The sequence below is a fragment of the Mus caroli genome, unplaced genomic scaffold, assembly GCF_978045245.1.
Source record: "Mus caroli unplaced genomic scaffold, Mus_caroli_1 scaffold_10, whole genome shotgun sequence".
NCBI classification, from domain to species: domain Eukaryota; kingdom Metazoa; phylum Chordata; class Mammalia; order Rodentia; family Muridae; genus Mus; species Mus caroli.
The window spans coordinates 125404870-125425258 of NW_028227265.1; the positions used below are offsets into that span (position 1 = coordinate 125404870).

General features: G+C 44.8%; 1 protein-coding gene across 4 annotated transcripts in view; it reads right to left on the minus strand.

The window, feature by feature from the left end:
* Evi5l (ecotropic viral integration site 5 like) overlaps window positions 1–11673 on the minus strand; it is a 40477-nt gene extending 28804 nt beyond the window's left edge. For all 4 annotated transcript variants that reach the window (XM_021170054.2, XM_029480735.1, XM_029480736.1 and 1 more), the window contains exon 1: window positions 11470–11673. In XM_021170054.2, coding sequence (XP_021025713.1) covers window positions 11470–11490 — 21 coding nt within the window. In that variant the 5' untranslated portion in view covers window positions 11491–11673. The remainder of the gene's footprint in view (window positions 1–11469) is intronic.
* Between the last annotated feature and the right edge of the window lie 8716 nt (window positions 11674–20389).

Genomic DNA, 20389 nt, shown 5'->3' on the forward strand with positions numbered 1-20389 from the left:
CTTCTCTTTGAGGGCTTGTGAACGATGGTGAGATTTTGGAAAGGCCCCTTTGGCCTAATGTATGCAGTTGAATCCAACACACGCTTTCTTCCTCCTTCCGTTTCTATTCTTTGTGCTTTGTTTACAGGTATCATCACCATGTTCAATTTTGTATGGTACTGAGGATAGAACTCAGGGCTTGGAGCATTCTGGGTGAGCATTCTGCCAGTCAAGCTGCAGTCCTGGTCTAGCTGAGAATCCCTTTTTTTTTTCAATGAAAGTATAATTAATTAATTAATTAATTAGTAGTGGTTTGGATGTGTGTGCCCCACAGCATGCATGTGAAGGTATGAGAACCATTCATGAGATCAGTTCTGTGCTCCATCATGTACACTCCTAGGATTGAACTAAGGCTGTCTGTCACATTTGCTGGTAAGTGCTTTTACCTCCTGAGTCATCCTCCAGCTTTGAACGTTCTTTTTTCATTTCTTAGATTCATTTTATGTGTATGAGTGCTTGGTCTGAATGTATGTATGTGTACCTGGTGTCCTCAGATCTTAGAAGAGGGTGTTGTATTCTCTGGAGCTGGTGTTAAGGATGATTGTAAGCCATCACATGAGTGCTGGAAACTGAACTTGGAAAGAGTGATAAATGCTCTTAGTCACTGAAACATCTCTCTAGCCCCACTGCAAGCATGATTACCATGAAGTCTTTCTTTCAATCTTGTTCTTCTATCCTGAATTTTCCCCCTGAAAATCCATACCTTAGCCCAATATACATGCTTCCCCCTACATATTTGTGTGTGTTTGCACATGGGGAGGAGGATAAACATATATGTACTAGGATTCATTCAGAGAGCAGAGGTTGATATCCAGCATCTTCTTCAATTGCTGACATTATAGATGGAGGCAGGAACTCTCATTTGGACTCAGAGTTCATTTACATTGCTAGCATACCTAGGCAGAAGGTGGGCCCTAACATCCATCAGACACTAAGCGGGTACCAAGGATCTGACCTCCAGTCCTCACACATGGCACATGTCTTAACCACCAAGCTGTTTCCCCAGCCCCCTACATAAATTTTGTACCAATGGCTTCTGTCCTTGCTTGCTTCATTATGATTTGAGGACAAAGCAGTATCTTAATTTTATGCTCTAATCCCTTAATGCACTATTAAAATTTGGCAGGTGCTCAATAAACATTTGTTGAGTGAATCAAGACAAAAATTCCCATGCGATTCAAAGAGGTAATCAGGGTCAGCAGCAACAGTAACCTCATAAGGGTATCATATGCCCTTGACAGGAGGTGATGGGGAAGGGTGCTTTAATTCTGTGGTTTTTCTCCATTGAAGTCATTGTCTTACTCTATGAGAAGAATGCCAGAGAGGTTCTGATGAAGGGGTACTGCATGAAATATCTTGTCTGTGAAGGTCATCAGAAAAAAGAGCATTACAAGGAAGTGCCATAGTCCATGGGAGCTGGAGGACATGTAATAACTAAATATCATAGGGGCAAAAATAGACACTAGAGGTTGGGGAGATGGATCAATGGGTAAAGTCCTTACTGTATATATTTGAGGACCTGGGTTTGAGTCCCCTGAACCCTTATAAAGCTGGAGAAGTAGTGCATGTCTGTAATCCCAGCATTCCAGTGGCAAGACAGGAGGTGGAAAGATGAGAATCCATGGGAGCTCTCAGGCTCAGCCAGCCTAACAAGAGACCATGTCTCAAACAACATGGACGGTGTGGTCAGATGCTGCAGGCTGTCTTTTGACTTCCACATGCACAAAGTGATATGCACCTGTATGCTTAGACACAAATGTAATACAGACATATACATACATTGATCCAATAAAAATGTGTATTAAAAATTTAGGGTGTTGAACTGGGGAGTTTGCTCAGCAGTTAAGAACCCTTGCTACTCTTGCAGAGGACATGAGTTAGGTTCCTAGAACCCAGGTCAGTCACCTCTCAACAGCTTACAACTCCAGCTCTATGGGACCTGATGTCCTCTTTTGGCCTCTTTAGTATCCATATGAACATGCTCATGCACACAATTTAAACAGACTCACATACACATGAATAAAAAATAAAAATCTTTAGGGACTGGAGAGATGGTTCAGTAGTTAATAACATGTACTGCTCTTACATTCATATTCAACACTTGCACACAAAAAATAAAACTGTAAAAAAAAATAAAAATGTAATAAGGCCATCTTTGGTCACATAATGAATCCAAATCTATCCTGGACTATAAGAGTTCCTATCTCAAAAAAGACCCCTACCCCATATTATAAAAATAAATTATACACATAATACATACACATATATATATGTGTGTGTGTGCGCGTGCACATGCGGTAATATACTTTTATTTGTGGTACTCATGATCAAATCAAGGACTTCATGCTAAACAAGTTATCTACTACTGAACTACATCCCCAACCCTCACAGAATATTGTTCAAAAATATTGTGTACAAGGGTAGTTAGGAAAATAAAGAACAGAATAAAGAATATTAGAAAATAAAGAAGCACCACACTGGTAGGGAGAGGGTCACTGGTTGGTACCGCAATTCTGACATCAGAAGAGGAATCGAACTTGGTTTCCTCTCTCCACCCTGTCCTAAGTTTACCCATGATGCTTCTGCCTTTTCTACACTTTTATTTAAAAACAACATGTAGTTAAAAATATATATTATACTTAATATATAACATGTTATTATATATGTGTATGGGCCAGGGATGGGCTCAGTTGGCAACATGCTTGCTTAGCATATATGAAGCCCTGGGTTCCATCCCCAACACCATATAAAACCAGGTGAGTGGGCTAGAAAGATGGCTTGGTGGTTAAGAGTACTTGCTGCTTAACCATGAGGACCTGCATTCTGATCCTAGCACCCATATAATAAACCAGAGTGGTGCTGCAGTAACCCCAGTGTTGTAAGGGCCAGAAATAAGATTATTGCTGGGTTTGCTAGTTGTTAGTCTAGTCTAAAATTATGAGATCCAAGTTCAGGGACAGACCCTGCCTCAAAGGAATAAGTCAGAGAGTGATAGAGGAAGATTCCTTTCTCTGGCCTCTGTAAACATGTATAGGTGTGTGAACTTGCATAAATGTCCCCCTTCCACAAAATCAGACATAGTGGTTTATGTCTGTCATTTCAATACTCAGGAATTAGAGACAGGAAGACCAGGAGTTCAAGGCCAGTTTCAGCTATATAGGGAGACTGATGGTAACATAAGACCCTCTCCTATCTCAAAAACAGCAAAAAGCAAAACAAAAACAAAAACAAAAACAACAAAACAAAAACAAAAAAACCCCCAAAAACAAAATACAAAACAAAACAAAAAACCCAAACAAAAACCCAACCAAACTCAATCCAAAAACAAAGTTGGGCATGGTGATGCACACCTTTAATCCCAGCACTCAGGAGGCAGTGCCAGGAGAATCTCTGAGTTTGAGGCCAGCACGTGTGGGTCCATGTTCTACCTGGCAGCTGGGGTATGGCTGATGCCATAGGGTACCAGGCTTTAGCAAAGCGCTGAGATATGGCTCAGGGGGTGAGAAAATACAGTCTAAAATGGGGGAGGCTGAAGCTGGGGTTCCCTGACTCCTGAGCATCTAGTTGCCACTGGGGTGCTACACAGAAGAGTTGGGAATGAAGGATTGGAGTCCATGGACCCATGATGAGGTTGGGACTGGGTGCTCCAAACATTTGGACATCCAGGTCCTCTGAGTTTTGAGGAATTGAGAGCAGAGTCAGGGGCCCACAGGCTGAGGACTAGCCTGGGGCTGGGGGGATAATGGGAATTTAGGCTTAGCTTGGTGGTGGTTTTCTGGAAGTGCAGAGAGGCCTTCTACAGGAGACTTAGGCTGCAGCTCTGTAGGAGTAGGCTTTATTGACTCTTCATTGTGGAAAATGGATGCATACCAATTCCTCAGGGTGGACCAGAGATTAAATACATTTTACAGGGAGGAATGTCTGAGAAGGGAAGCTTACTGGTTAAACCCTCAGGGTCTCTAGATACCTCATTAGCATGGAGAGCTCTGTTCTGGGCTGTGTGACTACTGTGGCAAGTATGGACAGGTGTTCCAGGACAGGAATCTGGCAGGGAACAGCCGCCTACTGTCTCAGGTGGGTGCCTGGGAGCCAGGGACTCTGAACCTGCTCAACCTACCAAGTTTCCTGGCACGGCCCACTGTCCCACAAGCATGGTCTAGAATGGCCAGGGCTACACAAAGAAACTGTCTCAAAACCCAAAAAACAAAACAAAACAATCCAGCCAGAAATGATATATGTAAAACACTGAGTGCAGCTGGTAAATCTTAGTGAGCACTTGATAATTCACATTCATCGTTTTCCAGCACAGTGAACCAGCCAGCCTATATGGGCAACTTCTATGGAGGGCATGACATTATGAAGAGGAATAAAGACTCCAAATTCTTTTTGAAAAATTTGAATTGAATTGAATTGAATTGAATTGAAAATTGAAAAGAGTCACATTTCAGATCTCCTCCTTCCTATGATTACCACAAACATAGATTCAGTTCAGGATCTGAAGGTTGGAATGGTGCTACTTGTCCCCAATGTCCCCAAACTGGTCAGCAGACCATCATTGCTGTGGCTGTCCCCAAGTCCTGGGGCAATAGTATGGCTGGGTTCTAGGTTCTTTTGTTTGGCAAAGGGTATATAGTTCCTGGGCTAACAAGGAAAACACTGAGGATTGCTTTCTTCTCCCTTGCATTTTTATTTATTTTAAATTTCTTCTTCTCATCTCCCTCTTCCTTCTCCTCCTCTTCTTTTTGAGATAGAAATCATATGTAGCCCTGGCTGGTTTCAAACCTGATAGGTAAATGAGGATGACCTTGAACTCCTGATCCTCCTGCTTCCATTTACTGAGTGCTGAGAAGACAGATATAGACTACCAAGCAGGTTAGTTTTAAATGTCAGTTTGCTGTAACCTAGAATCATCAGGGAGGAGGGTCTCAATTGCAAAACTGTCTAAATCAAGTCAGCCTGTGGGCATATCTGTTGGGGACTGTCTTTACTGTTAAATGACAGAGCCCATTGTGGGTGACACCATTCTCTATGCTAGGTTCTGGAATGTATGAGAGTAAAGAAATCTTGCTGAGCAAAAGTTAATTAAGCAAGTAGGCAGCAATGGATACTCTTTGCTCTTGATAGTCATCTAAGTTCCTGCTTCAATGTCCCCAAAATGATGGGCTGTAGCCTGGAATGGTAAGCCAATAAACCCTTCCTCCCTCAGGATATTTTTGATTGGGATATTTTTCAAAGTTTCATTTTATTGCCAGGTGGTGGTGGTACAGCCTTTAATCCCAGTCCTTGAGAGGCAGAAGTATCTCTGAGTTCAAGACCAGTCTGGTCTACAGAGTTGCAGAATGACCAGAGCTACACAGAGAAATCCTTTCTTAAAAAAAAAAAAAAACCAAAAAACTTTTAAAATTTATTTTTGGGTCTTAAGGTGTTCAGATTAAAGGCGTGTGCTACCATGCCCAGTGACATTTTATTTTTAATTACATGTACTTGTGTCTCTGTGTGGGTGTATGTATGTGACTCCTGGAGGGTACCAGAAGAGGGCGTCAGATCCCAGAGTTGATGAGTTGTGAGTCCCCCAACATGGATGCTGGGAAGTGAACTCTGTTCCTGTGCAGAGCAGAAGGTAGTGTAATTGCTGAACTATCTTTCAAACTTCTGGCCAGGGTACTTTATCCCAGCAATAGAAAATGGAGCTAGAACAGCTACTAAGTCTGGTTTTTATAGTGATGGGGATTGAACCCAGGGCTTTGTGCATGCCAAGCAAACATTCTACCAATGGTGCTACATACATACGCTGTCAGTTTTACCCATTTCTTCAAGATGTTCTGGAATTTTCCATATTCTTGCAGTGTGGACAGTTATTCTAAATCTTTTGGTTTAAAGTTGAGACCTCCTCTATACTCTCCTCTTGTGATCCAGGGTATCATGACATTTCAATCTGTAAACAGGGCTAATGATAATACCCGACCAACACTCTTTCTCCCCCCCCAACCCCCCCTCCCTCATCCCCACTCTGTATTATTACCACTCAGACTTTTGTCCTGTGTTTAGAATCAGCAGTAGGCTGTATTTATTCCCTGCTGGATGGACAGTTCCCTGAAGGTAAGGGCTGTCAAGGCCACTGTGTAGACCCTACAGTCCAGTGCAAATTGCCCCTTAATGGTGATGATCTTTAAGGACTAAACACTATAAAACTATAATCACCCTTATTGGTAGTAGCAGGAGCAGTAACAGCACCACACCTTCAGGTGAAAACCTAAGGGTGGACCATTATGACCTACAAATTCTCATCTGACCCAAAAATAAGCTTATGCTGTGTGTCCTTACCAGCTTATTTTCTGCCACTGTAACAGGTTCACTTGGGGGCAAATTTCTTCATTTTCTCTATTAAATGTCCTTGAAAATGACAGAGGAAGAACATCAAAGCCCTTTTACAAGGGCTTCCTGTGGCAGGTGCACAAGTGGAGATGTTTCTCTGTCATCTGCGCCAGCTTTCTGGGCTTGTTGAGCTGGATTGGACAGTGGACACAAGTGAGGCAGATTGGCCTTACAAAGCATTACCTCTGTCTAAGGCAGACAGATCTGACCTCTTTCTGTTTCAGAAATGGCTGAGGGAGGGAAGCCCATTAGCTTGTAAAATCAAACACATTTTACTGAGAAACTGCTATGTGAATCTGGGATTCACCTGTGAATAGATACAGATACTTGAGAATAGATAGGCACCCTCCTTTCATGAGACTTGCTTACAGGTTGTGTGGGAGACAGGTACCAGTGAAAAGATTTCATTGGGAGGGGATCTGTGGAGATGCTCCATAGATAAAGTGTTTGTTGTAAAAGTAGTGTTTGGACTCACAGAAGCCACGTCAAAGATGAGCAGGAGGGGCTGCAGAAATGGTTCAGTAGTTAAGATCACAGGTGCTCTTGCACAGATCTCAGGTTCAATTCCCAGCAGCCACACTGAGACTCACAACTGTCTGTAACTCTAATTTCAGAGGGTCTAATGTCCTCTTTTAGCTGTGGGCATTGCACAAAATGCATAGACATACATGTAGGTCAAACAGGGATACACATAAAAATTATTAAAAATAAAAAAGCAGAGAAGGGATGGTAGTCATCTGTAATTCAATATTGGGGAGACAGAGACTGGAGATCTCTAGGCAAGCTGGCTAACTAGACAAACTGGAGAGCTGCAGGATCAGCAAGAGATCCTGTGCTAGTAGATAAAAGTGGAGATCAATAGAAGAAGACACTCTGCCCTCCACAGGGAAGTGCATCTTCACAGACACTTGTGCACATGTACAGAACATACAAGTACATCATACATACACACAGGCAAAAACCAACTACTTAATATTATTTCATAGGGCCAGGGAGGTAGGCCAGTACTTTCCATGAAAGCATGAGGACTTGAGTTCGAGGCCTAGCATCCATGTAAAAAGTCATGCACAGTGGTATATGCTTGTAATACCAGTGCCAGGGAAGCAGGGGCAAGAGGGTCCCTGGGGCCTAGTGAGAGACTCATTTCTTTTTTTAAACCCCCCCTTGCCCCAGCCAAGAGAGGGTTTCTCTATGTAGCCCTGGGTGTCCTTAAACTGGCTCTGTAGAACAGGCTGGCGTTGAACTCCTGCCTCTGCTTCCTGAGTTCTGGGACAAACCAGCATGCACCAACCACCACCCAGCTGAGAGACCTCTTTCAAAAAACAAGTGGACAGTGTCTGGAGAGATGGCTCAGTAGTTAAAAGCACTGGCAGCTCTTGCAGAGAACCAGGGCTCGATTCCCAATATCTACATGACAGCTTAAAACACATTCACGGCTGACCCCTGGACTCCAATGTACACGCACACACTTCCGTTCACTCATATGTGAAACATTTACACGTACACCCACCATGTCACCTACAAACAAAATGTTTCACAAGCATATGGATACATGTTAAGAACAGACATTAAAGTGCAGGCAAAATACGCCAAAGGGGCATTGGAAACGTTCCTCTAAGGGATGGGTATCTTCTCCAACTGGGGTGTGGACACAGGGAGCATGTTAGCTCTCAACAACTTCCTTCTTTCTAGAGCTTGACTTTGGCTTTCCTGGAGATGGTATGGTTTGTACCTTCTCCCAATTTTCCCAATCTCAGATCCCTTTTTGACCATGAGTGCCTGATGGTGTGTACTGTCATATGGATCACATTTGGTATACTCTGGCCTGAAGGGTAAAGCTCATCTATCCATCTGTCCATCCCCAGAAGTCACTCATGCATCCCATGAAAGAACTATGCTGGTGCCCAGCCCCTGTCCAAGTACTTCTGGGACACCCTAACCTGCCACGCCTGCCTGGTGACTGCATCCATAAGTCATCCCTGTCACACCTTCCTGGACGTCCTTTCTCAGAGCTCTTACAGCAGCGCAGTGTAAGTAACTCTGTCTCCTGCATTCCTACTGCAGCAGCAGCAGCAGCAGCAGCATGTGATAGCAAAGGCACACACTGGAACACTGGCTCCTTTCAGTCTGTCGCTCAGAGGATTAAATGAGATGATATGCAAATGATGTTTGGCACAGTGAACACAAGACAAGAGCTCAATCAATGTGTGCTTCTGGGTCTAACTCTTCCTCAAGCTGGCTGTGCAGGCTTTAGATACAGGCCATCTGAGTCAATTCCTTGGGCACAGTGGGGTTATCACCCATAAACACTGACTTGACATTCTACAAGACTTGTTTCTGATCTACTAGTACCTATCAAAGCATAGACACAAAAGACAATGTATCTATATCCCCAGGCTACAGCAAAGCTGTGTTGGCTCTACTCAAAGACTTAAAGCCTTTTTGTACTTTCTACAGAGTTCACAGTCTATCCCAGGGGCCCTTTCTAACCCGCTGTGTCCATCTGTGCAAAGTCCCCTGGAGAGTGGGGGGAGGTCTTGCAGCTTCTCATGTGCCACATGACCTTCAAGTCTTTTCATGCACTCTTGCTTTCAAATGGACATGATAAACTTCTATCTCATGTCCATCAGGAGGGCTGCCAGTAGTTAGTTCCCCAAGTCCTCAGTCCTTCCAGAAGATGCCTGCATGACTACAAGTCCCACAACAGATCATCTTTTTTCTTCATTCTTTCAGCCCTGATTTAAGCCAGCTTCCTGCAAGATGGCTAAGTCCTTCAGATATGGCTACTATGCACTGAAGACAGGGATCATCAGGGCCAGTGACAATACCAACTTTGCTAGGTGTGTGTGGGGTCTATTCTGCTAAACCCCACTGTTCTGCTAAACCTCACTGCTCCCAGGAAACACGTTAGGCCACACCCTAATCTAACTGGCTTGACTGCAGCAGAATACTACTATTCTAAGGGTTTTTTTTCCCCCAACCCCCATTTTCCAGATGGAGAAGTTGAAGTTCTAAGCCAAGATGAGTTTTTTTTTTTTTAATTCAAATCTGTCCAGAATTTGTTTGTAAATATTCTACAAGGAAACCTAGGCTTTTTATCTGGGTCTTTCCAGGCATAACCAAATGCTTGTTAGGAGCTGGTTTGTTCTGGATTCTCCTTTACACTCCCTAGTTCTACAAACTACAGCCAGTTCTGCAATCTCTTCTTTCCTCTCTGTCTTATGCCTTAGTTCTTGTGCTGGAGCCAAGCTACCTGTGATCCCTTCCAAACCACCACAGCCAACCGCAGGAATCCAGAGGGAACCCACAGGTGGGACCCTAGGATGGGAGCTGTGGGGCAGAATTGGTGGGGAGAACCAATATAATACAACCATGAAGAGTGAGGGATGTGGGGAGTCTGGCTCAATGACAGACTGGCTGGGAGTGGTGTATGTGGGAGTGGGAGTGTCAAGCAGAGGGGGTTGTCAATCAAAGCACTCATCCTTTCAACCCCCCCCCCGCCCCCCCCCCCCCGAGTCTTCTTCACATTTTACCCCTTCTGAAAATATTCCTTAAAGAGGTGCTTGCTTTTGGCAGGTCTGACCCAGTCTGAGCAGATCCCACATGCTAGGAGGAAGCTGTTTTATTTTGACCAAACATTGGTGGTGGGTAAAAGAACTCACAGGGCTCTCAGAAACTGGCCTTGATGAGCACCTTAGATGGTAGCACTGTCTATATCATCTGAGGCCAACAGATGCCATAGGCTCAGGGATGCTGGTCCTACCAGTCTGGTCAGACTTTAGGATTGGGGCCAGGAGCGGCTGGAAGATCTCACTCCCCATGGTATGTATAGGGGGGTGCCATTGATTTGGAGATGGGCACTGGTTCCTTTTGAGACACTGGTGTAGGAAAGAATGTCCTTCCTATTAAAAAGGATAAGAAAGAGAGAGACAGAGAGGGGGAAAGATTTGTGGTAGGTAGATCCTAGGCCCTGACACGCCCTGGAGTCCCAATGTAGTCCCATCTCAAAGAGAATGGGGTGGAAGGGATAGGCTAGGTGCTGGGGACAGAGCTTGCCACCTCACAATCTTCTGTCTTTTGTCGGAGTTAGGAGGTCTGTTGAGGATACTGGGCTCAAGAAGGTGTATAGAAGTTCTTGTGTGTGTGTGTGTGTGAGAGAGAGAGAGAGAGAGCGCACTCATGGGCCTGGGTCTGGGTTGGGCCCCTAGGTTCCTGTATATTTAGGGGTATCTAAATGACCCCACTCTGTATCAGAAAGATGGATGGGGAGGGTGTGTCAATGGGGGATGGGATTCAGCACGATCTTTTGGTCTTTTGGGAAGTCCTGAGTGTTCATTTCTTCAGGAAGATGCCATCTAGATGGCTCAAGATCAGCAACAGTGTATAGTCTTCTCAGAAGACTAGAAGTGATTTTTTTTTATTGGAGCCCTTGAACAGGAGGGGTGCCAAGTGAGCAGGCTGAGCTGATGTCTCTGGATTAAGTTGGGAATCTTTCCATTTAAGAGGTGAGGCATGGGTTTCTGTGGAGTCAGAAAGAAAGAGTATAGGGCTCTGATCTTGGTCTCCTTGGAGAGGATGAGGGTGTAGGCCAGACACAGAAGACAGGAAGCCAAGTGGGATGTTTAGGGGGATGTAAAGGCAAGAGATGTGCAGATGGGAGGGGTCCTGGGACTCGGGGGGGGGTGTTGTGGACTGGAAGGGGGACGCTCACGGTGTGTGTGTGTGGGGGGGGCAGGTCTGCACTCTGGGGGATGGGAAAGCCCTGGACAAATTCTTACAGAGGAGTCTTGGGAAAGATGTACAGAGGTCCTGAGCCTGTGGGGGACGTCGCGAAGACACACTGGCTCTTAGGAGCCCTGGGAGGGATCCTGAGGGGATCGGGAAGGAGGGTGGGCGGAGGCCGGAGTTCCAGGGTCCGAGGCTGGGAATGCCAAGGCTCCCAGCGTGGATTCTGGAGGCGAGGCGACCCCAGGTCACGCTCCTGGTTTGGCTTCACCGCGGGGCCCCGCAGCACTGACGCCCCCAGGAGAAGAGGCCCGATTCGGGCCGCCCTACCTGCGCCGAGAGCGCCGCCATCGCCGCGCCGAGCCTCGCTGTCCCTGCGCTGCGTCGTCCGATGCCCCGACCCACGGTCACGTCTGCTCGAGGGTCCCGCAAACCCCGCGGCCCGGCCCCTTTCAATCAGCCACCCCCGGGGACCGCGGCCGTCGCTGGCTCCGCCACTGCCATTTCACCCGCTGACAGGAGCCGCTGCCCCGCCCCCCGCCCCCCAGCCCAGTCAACCAATTCACCGCCCCCTTAGGCCCTTGGCTCCGCCCACTGTAGAAGAATGACATAAGACCTGACCAATCCATAGCCACCCCGTGAGGCGGACCCTGGCTACGGTTCTCTGAGGAGAGGAGCGAATTGAAATGAGAGAATCTGTGATGGACGTCTAATTTTACCTATCAAAATAAATAATAATATTGATCGACACCTAAGCTACTAATAGTGATGGGCGAGAGGTGTGCCTCGGAAGGAAAGCTGAGGCCTTGAGCAACCCTTAGCTGAGGCACTAAGCCCCGCCCAGAGCTGGAATTCTACCCAATCATGAGAGGTTCTGAGCCGTCCATTACTATCTGCTCTTCAAACCTCGTCCCTGGTAACTGTTGAGATGGGAGGGGTGTGCTGTGAAAGAGATTGACTTCTAAGCCGTCAGCGACACTGATGGAAGGCGGGCTCTTGTATTTGACCAATGGAGTCGTGAGACTGGGAATGAGGTTGGCGTCCTGGGCGGTAGGACTTAAGACCATGGGCTGAATGAAATGGAGGAGTTAATGAGGAGGCGTGTCTCGGTGCAAGGATAGGCGGGACCAGACAAGGGCCGGGCTCCTGGCTTGGGTTTTAGAACCGGCGTATGCAGAAGGCCTCTCTTCAGAGCCAGCATCTCTGTGGTGGCCCGGTGGTTAGGTCAGGTCCTACCCTTGCTGGGTGAATCTGGCTTCAAAACGCCGATTGCATCCTTCACCTGCCCCAACCATCATCTCTCCTGGGGCGGGGCGGGGCGGGGCGGGGATGGGGTATAGAGTGGCGGAGGGGGTGTCAGGTCTCCTTTGGGTCCAGAGCCGCGCACGTGAGAGCTGCTTTAAATGCTTGAAGAATGAATGAATGAATGAATGGGACCGTGGCTCTTTTGCCGACTCCCCCTCGTCCTCGTTTTTCTCCTCCCCTTTCTCCTTCCACTTTGTGCTTTTTTTATTTTTTATTTTTTATTTTAATTTTTGAGACAGAGTCTTTTGTAGACTTACGATGGCCTCAAAATTTTCTGTGTAGCAGAGGGTGACTTTGAACTCCAGACCCTCCCACTTTTCACCTTCCACTCACCACCTTGGCCGGATCCTAGATTCTTTTAATAAGTAAGTGAGGGCAGAGAGCATGTATGACCCATCATTGACAGCTAGCAAGACTTGAGAAGTGGATTACTCCAGGATGTGGGTATGGGCCTTGGACAGGGTGGGGCAGGGAAGGATGTGTCATAGAAGGAAAGTGAGATCATAGGTTCAGCAGGGGTAGTGGTTCCCCTCTGGAGGAGACGATGAGTACTGGAGTACAGCCTGATTCACAAAAGGCTACAAAAAAATTCAGCATGATGGCTGACGATTGGGGGACATGAGGGGAAACAGAGGAGTCTATTCAGAATAGGGACTGTCAGGATTTCTAAGGTTTGAGATCTTAACCTTTTGTATAGTCAGGGCTTCTATTTGATACTAACAGTTGACATTCACATGGATTTTAAATTTTTAAAAATTTCTTTATTTTTGAGATAGGGTCTCACCACAGCTCAAGCTGGCTTCCAACTCGCAGCGCATTTTAGACTGGTGTCAAACTCAGAATTTTCCTACCTTAGTTTCCAGAGTGCATGGATGTGTATTATGGTGCTGATCTCATACACTCTCCCTCTTTTATCTATATTGCCCCATTAAAATTCTGAAGCTGTTAAGAAAAACTAGACTATTACTAAATACTCAGGTGATTGAAAACCTCATTCCATCCACATTTCTGTACTTCTTTCCCTCATCTAAAAAAAAAGTTCTTCTACAGCCCGTTTGTGTGCTGTGCTATTTAACAGCATCAAGTTGAAATCACCTCCTGCGGAGGATGCAGCTCAGTTGGTAGAGTGCCTACCTAACATGCACGAAGCCCCAGGTTTGATCCTAGCACTTTGGTAAAAAAAGATATAGTAGTAAACACCTGTAGTCCCCAACTCAGGGAGGTGAAGGCAGGAAGACAAATTTGAGGCCGTTCTCAGCTACACAGTGACTCTGAGGCCAGCCTAGGTTACATGGAAGCATGTCTCAAAAGAGGAGGGATAGGCACCTGAACAGTTCAGTCAGGAGTTAAGATTGATAATTGCTCTTACAGAGGACCTGAGTTCACTTTACAGCACCCACATCTGGTGGCTTACAGCTACCTGTAACTCCAGTTCTAGGATGTCTTATGCCTCTTTTGGCCTCTTAGTACAGTGAAATTATTTTGAAAAAATTTAAAAATTTCTTATCTATCTGTTTGTATCTATCTATCTATCTATCTATCTATCTATTTTTTTTTTTTTTTGAGACAGGGTCTCACTATGTAGCCCAGGCTGTCCTGAAGCTTTTTCTATATACCAGGCTGGGCTTGAACTCACAGAGATCTGCCTGACTCTGCCTCCCAAGTGATGTGATTAAACAAATGCATCACCACAATCCAGCTTTTACTTTTTAAAAAAAAATTTAAAAATGAGTTCAGTTTGTCTTCATGTCACCTGAAGAGGCCAGAAGAAGTAATTGGCTCCTCTGCAGTTGGACAAGCTGCTGTGAGCTACCCTACCTGAAGGCTGTGAAGCAAACAGGGTCTGTGGAATAACAGCAAGGACTCTTAATCACTGAGACACCTCTTTAATTGCTAAAAAGAAATTTTGGGAAATCTGAGGATGTAGCTCAATAGTTGAAAACTTGCTAAGCATATATGAGACCAAAACTTTCATCCCCAGTGCCACAAAAAAGTTTTTTTTCCCCCTTTTGGGACAAGACCTCATTTAGCTCAGGGTGGTCATACACTCAGTAGCCAAGGATACCTTTGAACTTCTGATTCTCCCACGTCTACCTCTTAAGAGCTTTAAATACAGGCAGTGCCACCAGTTAGGTTTTATATGGTGCTGGGCTTGAACTCACAGCTTCATGCATGCTAGGCAAGCACTATACCAACTAAACCACACCCCCAGCCCAATTAATTTTTATTGTTTTGAGATGGGGGGGCGGGTGTCTATGTTCCTCAGGCTGGCCTGAAACTCCAGGGCTCAGGAAATCCTTTGGGTTCAGCCTTCCAAACAGCAGGAGCTTTAGGCATGTGTCATGGTGCTCTCCATGTACATAGTCACTTGTATCAGGAACACTGTTTTCTCCTAGCAGATCTTTGCATCCACACTGAGGCCTTTCCTGACTTGACTCACCCCAAATAGGGAATCCACAACAGACCAAAGTAACAATTTGACTCAAGTCAGCTTGGTGAACCATTGAGGTTTTATTGGGGTTACTTACAGGAGCCAGGACGACTCAGAGGCAGCTGTGTCACCAGAGCAACACCCCAGTATGGCTGAGGACTCTAGGAAGCTGCCACCTGAGAGCTCTCTGCAGGACTTGTAGGCAGTGCTATAAGTGGGTCAGAGCACTATTCTCCCTCTGCAGCAGCAGGTATTATAGTGACCTTGGAGGAGGGACCCTGGTGAAACTTGTTCGATTTCACCTTTCCCAGACTTTCTTACTTCCTGAGTCTCGAAAACCTCCTTCCTCTTTCCTGGAGGGTGGAAATGGCTGTGTAACAAGGGGATTATTTCTATACTCTCAGGCCCTGTACCATCTTCGTACCATTCACTCACTAAGATCCCCATGCTCTTTGTTGTTTGGTTTTTATTTTTATTTCATGTGTATGGGTGTTTTGTCTGCATGTATATGCACCTTGTGTGTACCTGGTACCCAGAGCGGCCACAAGAAAGCACTGGATTCTTTGGAACTGGGTGTACAGATGAGCTGACCTGTGAGTGTTGGGAAATAAATTTGGGTCTTCTGGAAAAGCAGAATGTCTCTGTGTGCAGTGTGTGTGTGTGTGTGTGTGTGTGTGTGTGTGTGTGTGTGTTTAGGTTGTAGGACACCTTTTAGTAGTTTTCTATTTCTAGCATGTGGATTGTGGGATTGAACTCAGGTCCCCAGACTTAGTAGTAAGCACCTTTACTCACTAAGGCATTGTGGTGAACCCTACTAAAAATTTTTTTTTAGTTAAAAAAAAATTTTTTTTGTGACAGGTTTGTAACTTTAATTTTGAAATTTTTTTTTTTTTTAAGATTTATTTATTGATTATATGTAAGTACACTGTAGCTGTCTTCAGACACTCCAGAAGAGGGCGCCAGATCTCGTTGCGGATGGTTGTGAGCCACCATGTGGTTGCTGGGATTTGAACTCTGGACCTTCAGAAGAGCAGTCGGGTGCTCTTACCCACTGAGCCATCTCACCAGCCCTTGAAAAATTTTTAACGTCTATTTTTAATGATGGTTCTTAAATGCTTTAACCTCCTTTTTTAGCCCACCACCCAGCAGAGGTGGTGGGAAAGAAAGGATAAGGAGAAAGTGTACCTGTTTAGAAAGGTTGTTTGGAGCACCTCTGAGTTGTCTGAAAACACTTCACAGATACATCAGCAGTCCAGTTCAGTAGAGTCAAGTTAGCAACAGCAGTGACATGACCTAGCAGAGTCAGCCAGGCCTCAGCCTTGCTGCAAGTCAGCAGGTGGGACCAGAGGGATGCCAGGAGAAATTCTTGGCTATGCCTCTCTCAGGGAAGCAAAGATGTGTGAAGAGACCCACAAGTGTTGCACAGCAAATTCTACAAGCAAGCCTAGTTTAGCCTCTGTCACTTATCCGGAGAGTCCTATTTATACTCTCCAAACAGCACATGTCCTCCACAGGTCTTGTCTCAACATATGTCTTGCCTCAGCTGACATCACTCTGCCAATCAGCCCAAGTCTGTGGAAGCAGCAAGAGACTGTAGCACACCACCAGAAGTTTTTTGGTGTTTCTTTCTATGGAACTGAACTCTTCAATGTAAGGTGTACCAATACATGCATATCATTAGCAAAGAATCCATCATCGCATGTCCTTTCACGAGCTTGCTTTAACAGAACATCCTCTCTTCTGTGTCTGCTTCAGTGAAACGTTCCTTCATGAGTCTGCCTTAGTCTTTCACTGTACCCACTTCAGCTAACCTGTCCTTCACATGTTTGCCCCAGCAAAACATCATCCAACTTATTTTCCAAAGAACCCTCAAGTTTCCACCTCACAGGGTCTTTTTATTATTATTATTATATCTAAGTACACTGTAGCTGTCTTCAGATGGTGTCAGATCTCATTATGGATGGTTGTAAGCCACCATGTGGTTGCTAGGATTTGAACTCAGGATCTTTGGAAGAGCAATCAGTGCTCTTAACCACTGAACCATCTCTCCAGCCCAACCTTACAGGATCTTACTGTGTAGCCCTGCCTGGGCTGGAATTCTCTATCTAGACATGGCTGGCCTCAAATTCAAAAGAGATCTGCTTGCCAAAGCCTCTAGATGTGAGCAACCCTGCCCACCTGCTTTTAGTATTTTGTAGTTTGTTTGTTTGCTTGTTTGTTTGTTTGTTTCTGGTGTATATTCTGTTCTAGGTTTTACAAGGACATTTTTCATGCTGGCATATGCTCAAACCTCTATGAAAAGCTCATACCCTATCCCTCACCTTGCATACCCAATACCCTTCCAGTTAGGCCCCTTTGCAGCCTAAGCAGCTTTTCTTCTGTTTTCATGTTGTATAGACTATGCTAGTTGGTCTTGGTGGTCACTATGACTAGATCTGGAATCAACTAAAGGGAAGCCAATAGAATTTTTGTGAGGATTTTTATTGATCAGATTGTTTTAAGTGGGAAGATCCACAGTAAATGTGGGTGGGAAAGTTTGGTTGTAGCCTAGAGAGAGGTCCCAGAAGGAGAAAGTTTTTGCTTCTTTGTTGCGCCCCGCCCGCGGTCCACAACACTAACGGTTCAACTGAAAATGGCAGTTCAGGCTGAAAGAGAGGAAACTAGACGGGGCGGAAGAAACAATGGAGTCAAGACAACAAACATTCTGATCAAGACTCAATTTTACTAATTCCAGACACTCAGTTTATAAAGGAAGGGGGAGGGAACCCAATTTCCCGCCAAGTAACTCAGGGTCCAGTAGCAGGACGAACACGTGTGTGACTCCAGGCAGCAAGGGCAGGTTCCAGCAGTGGGCGTGGCAGGACGAATGAGCCGGTAGCTCCACCCTTGAGCAGGCAGGTTCCAGGCTGGGGGGAAGGGAGGCCACACTTCTTCTTGCCCTTCATGCCTTACTTTTGTTGGTAAGTTCGTTTATCCTGTTTTTGCCTCTTAAAATATTTTACTGATGTTAAGACCCAGTTTTGGGCTTCCAACATGAACTGAAGACAGAGGCTCTACAGGAATCCTCCTGCCTTCAGCACCAGGCTGAGATGGATGAAGCACTCAGCCTGGCATAGTGAGTCTTTTCAGTGTAATATAGTTATTATTGAGCTACCCAGACTATCTCATGTAAGCTAACCTAAAAGACCTTCTCATTGAATTATTTATATTTTTACTTTTTACTCATGTGTATATGTTTATGTAACTGTAGGCAAGTGCACGCCTAGTGCCCATAGAGGTTCAGATCCCCTGGAGCTAGAGGTATAGGTGGTTGTGAGCTGGGAAACAAACTTGAGTCCTCAGTAAGAATAGCAAGCACTCTTAACTTTTGAGACATTTCTCTAGCTCCAGAGCCCTTTTACTATATATTCATTCTATCAGTTCTGTTTCTGTAAAGACCCCTGACTAATACATTCCATACATAATTTTATGTACCTATACCTATACCTATATTTAGCCCTGACTGGCCTGGAACTCACTCTGTAGACCAGGCTGGGCTCAAATTTGGAGATCTGTTTGATTCTGCTTCCTGAGTGCTGGGATTAATGGTGTGTGCCACCACCACTCAGTTATTATTATTTTTTTTAATTTTATGTGTGCATGTGCCCATATGCGTGCAGTGCTCATAGAGGCAAGAAGAGGGAGTCAGATCCCCTGGAACTAGAGTTAGACAGTTGTGAGCCACAGTGTAGGTTCTGGGAATCAAACTTGTCCTCTGTGAGAACAGGAATTGTTCTTACTTACTGAACCATATCTCCACTCCTCATTTTTAAAAAAATTAAACATTGTATTTCTGTTTTTGAGAATTATCTGCTCATTTTATTAGCTCACTTAAAAGTAACTAAATTTGCCATTTGACAATCTCAAGTATGTACACAATACATTCTGATTATTCTCACCCCCACTCTGTTTAAACTCTTGCCACCTCCATCCCCCACCCCTACAGATACATTTCCCATGTTCACTTTGTGTGTGTGTGTGACTGTAGAGCTTATCCAGGGCAGTCTGAATGAGCTCCCCATGAGTGTATAACTGAACCAGTTCTCCCAGAATCTGTGAACAGCACAAAGGTCAACAGGGATAGGCAGGACCCTCTCAGGGTCCTCTCCCATCAGTGACTGACTATTGGCAAGTCAGACTTATACCTGCTGTGAGATGATGACTGACATGTCAGCACTTCCTCTGCTTCTTTTCAGACAGGGCCTCACCATCTAGCTCTGGCTGACCTGAAACGAATGGAGAGCTGCCTCCCAAGTACTAGGGTTAAAGGCATATACTACCAAAAGCCCATGTTTCTTGACTGAGCTGTTAAATTTCTTGTTATCTAGAGGTTTTGTTTTGTTCATTTATTTGTTCTTCTTTGTTTCTTTTTTGAGGAAGGGTTTCTCTGTGTAGACCAGGCTGGCCACAAACTCAAAAGATCCACCTGCCTCAACCTCCTGAGTGCTGATATTAAAGATGTATGGCGCTACTGCCTGGCTCTAGTTTTTTGAGTTCTTTATATGTTCAAGATCTTAATCCTTTGTTAGATGGACAATGATTAAAGGGTTTCTCCTACTAAATAACTATGTCTTCACTTTTTTTTTTCTGTTTAAGAACTCTTCAATTGCATGATGTCTTATTTGTCAATTTTCCCGAGCAACTGGAGTTCTGTTCATAAAGTCTTTCCTGTGCCCATATCTGGAAGTGTGTTGCTTACTTTCCCTTGAATAATTCAGAGTTTATGATCTTACGTTAAAATCTTTGATGTATTGAGGATGGAGAGATAGTTCAGAAGCTGAGAACACCTGCAGAGGACCCAGGTTCAGTTCCCAGCATCCACATGGTAGCTCATGACTATAACTCCAGTTTCAGGGGATCCAATGCCTTCTTCTGACCTCTGTGGCCACCAGACAAGCATGTGGTGCACATTCATACCCATAGGCAGAATACTCATACTCACAAAATAAATAGAATAATTATTTAAAAAATCTGTCGACCATGTAAAGTTGATTTTTGTACAGAAAGGAAAAGAGATAGGGTTCACTTTTCAGTTTTCTATGTGAAGTCATCTAGTTTTCCAAGTATTGTTTGTTGAAAATGTCTCTTCTTCAATACATGATTTTGGTATCTTGGTAAATAAAAAAACCAGGTACCTGTAGCTGTGTACATTTAAATTTAGGCCCTCTTAAAATTGTTTTATTAGATTTATTTTGTGTTTATGTGTATGGGCAGGCACTAAAACATGTGTGGAGGCCACAGAACATCTTGTAGAAATTGATTCTCTCCTGATCTCTGGATAGGACCACCATGTAGGTCCCAGAGATTAAACTTGGGTCATTAGGCTTGACAGTAACGGCCTTTACCTACTGCCCACCGAGTCCTCTTTTCTATTCCATTGATCTATGTGTCTTATGTTGGTGCCAGCACCATGATTTTGCTACTATAACTAATTGCTTGAAATCAGGAATGGTGATAACTCTAGCATTATTCTTT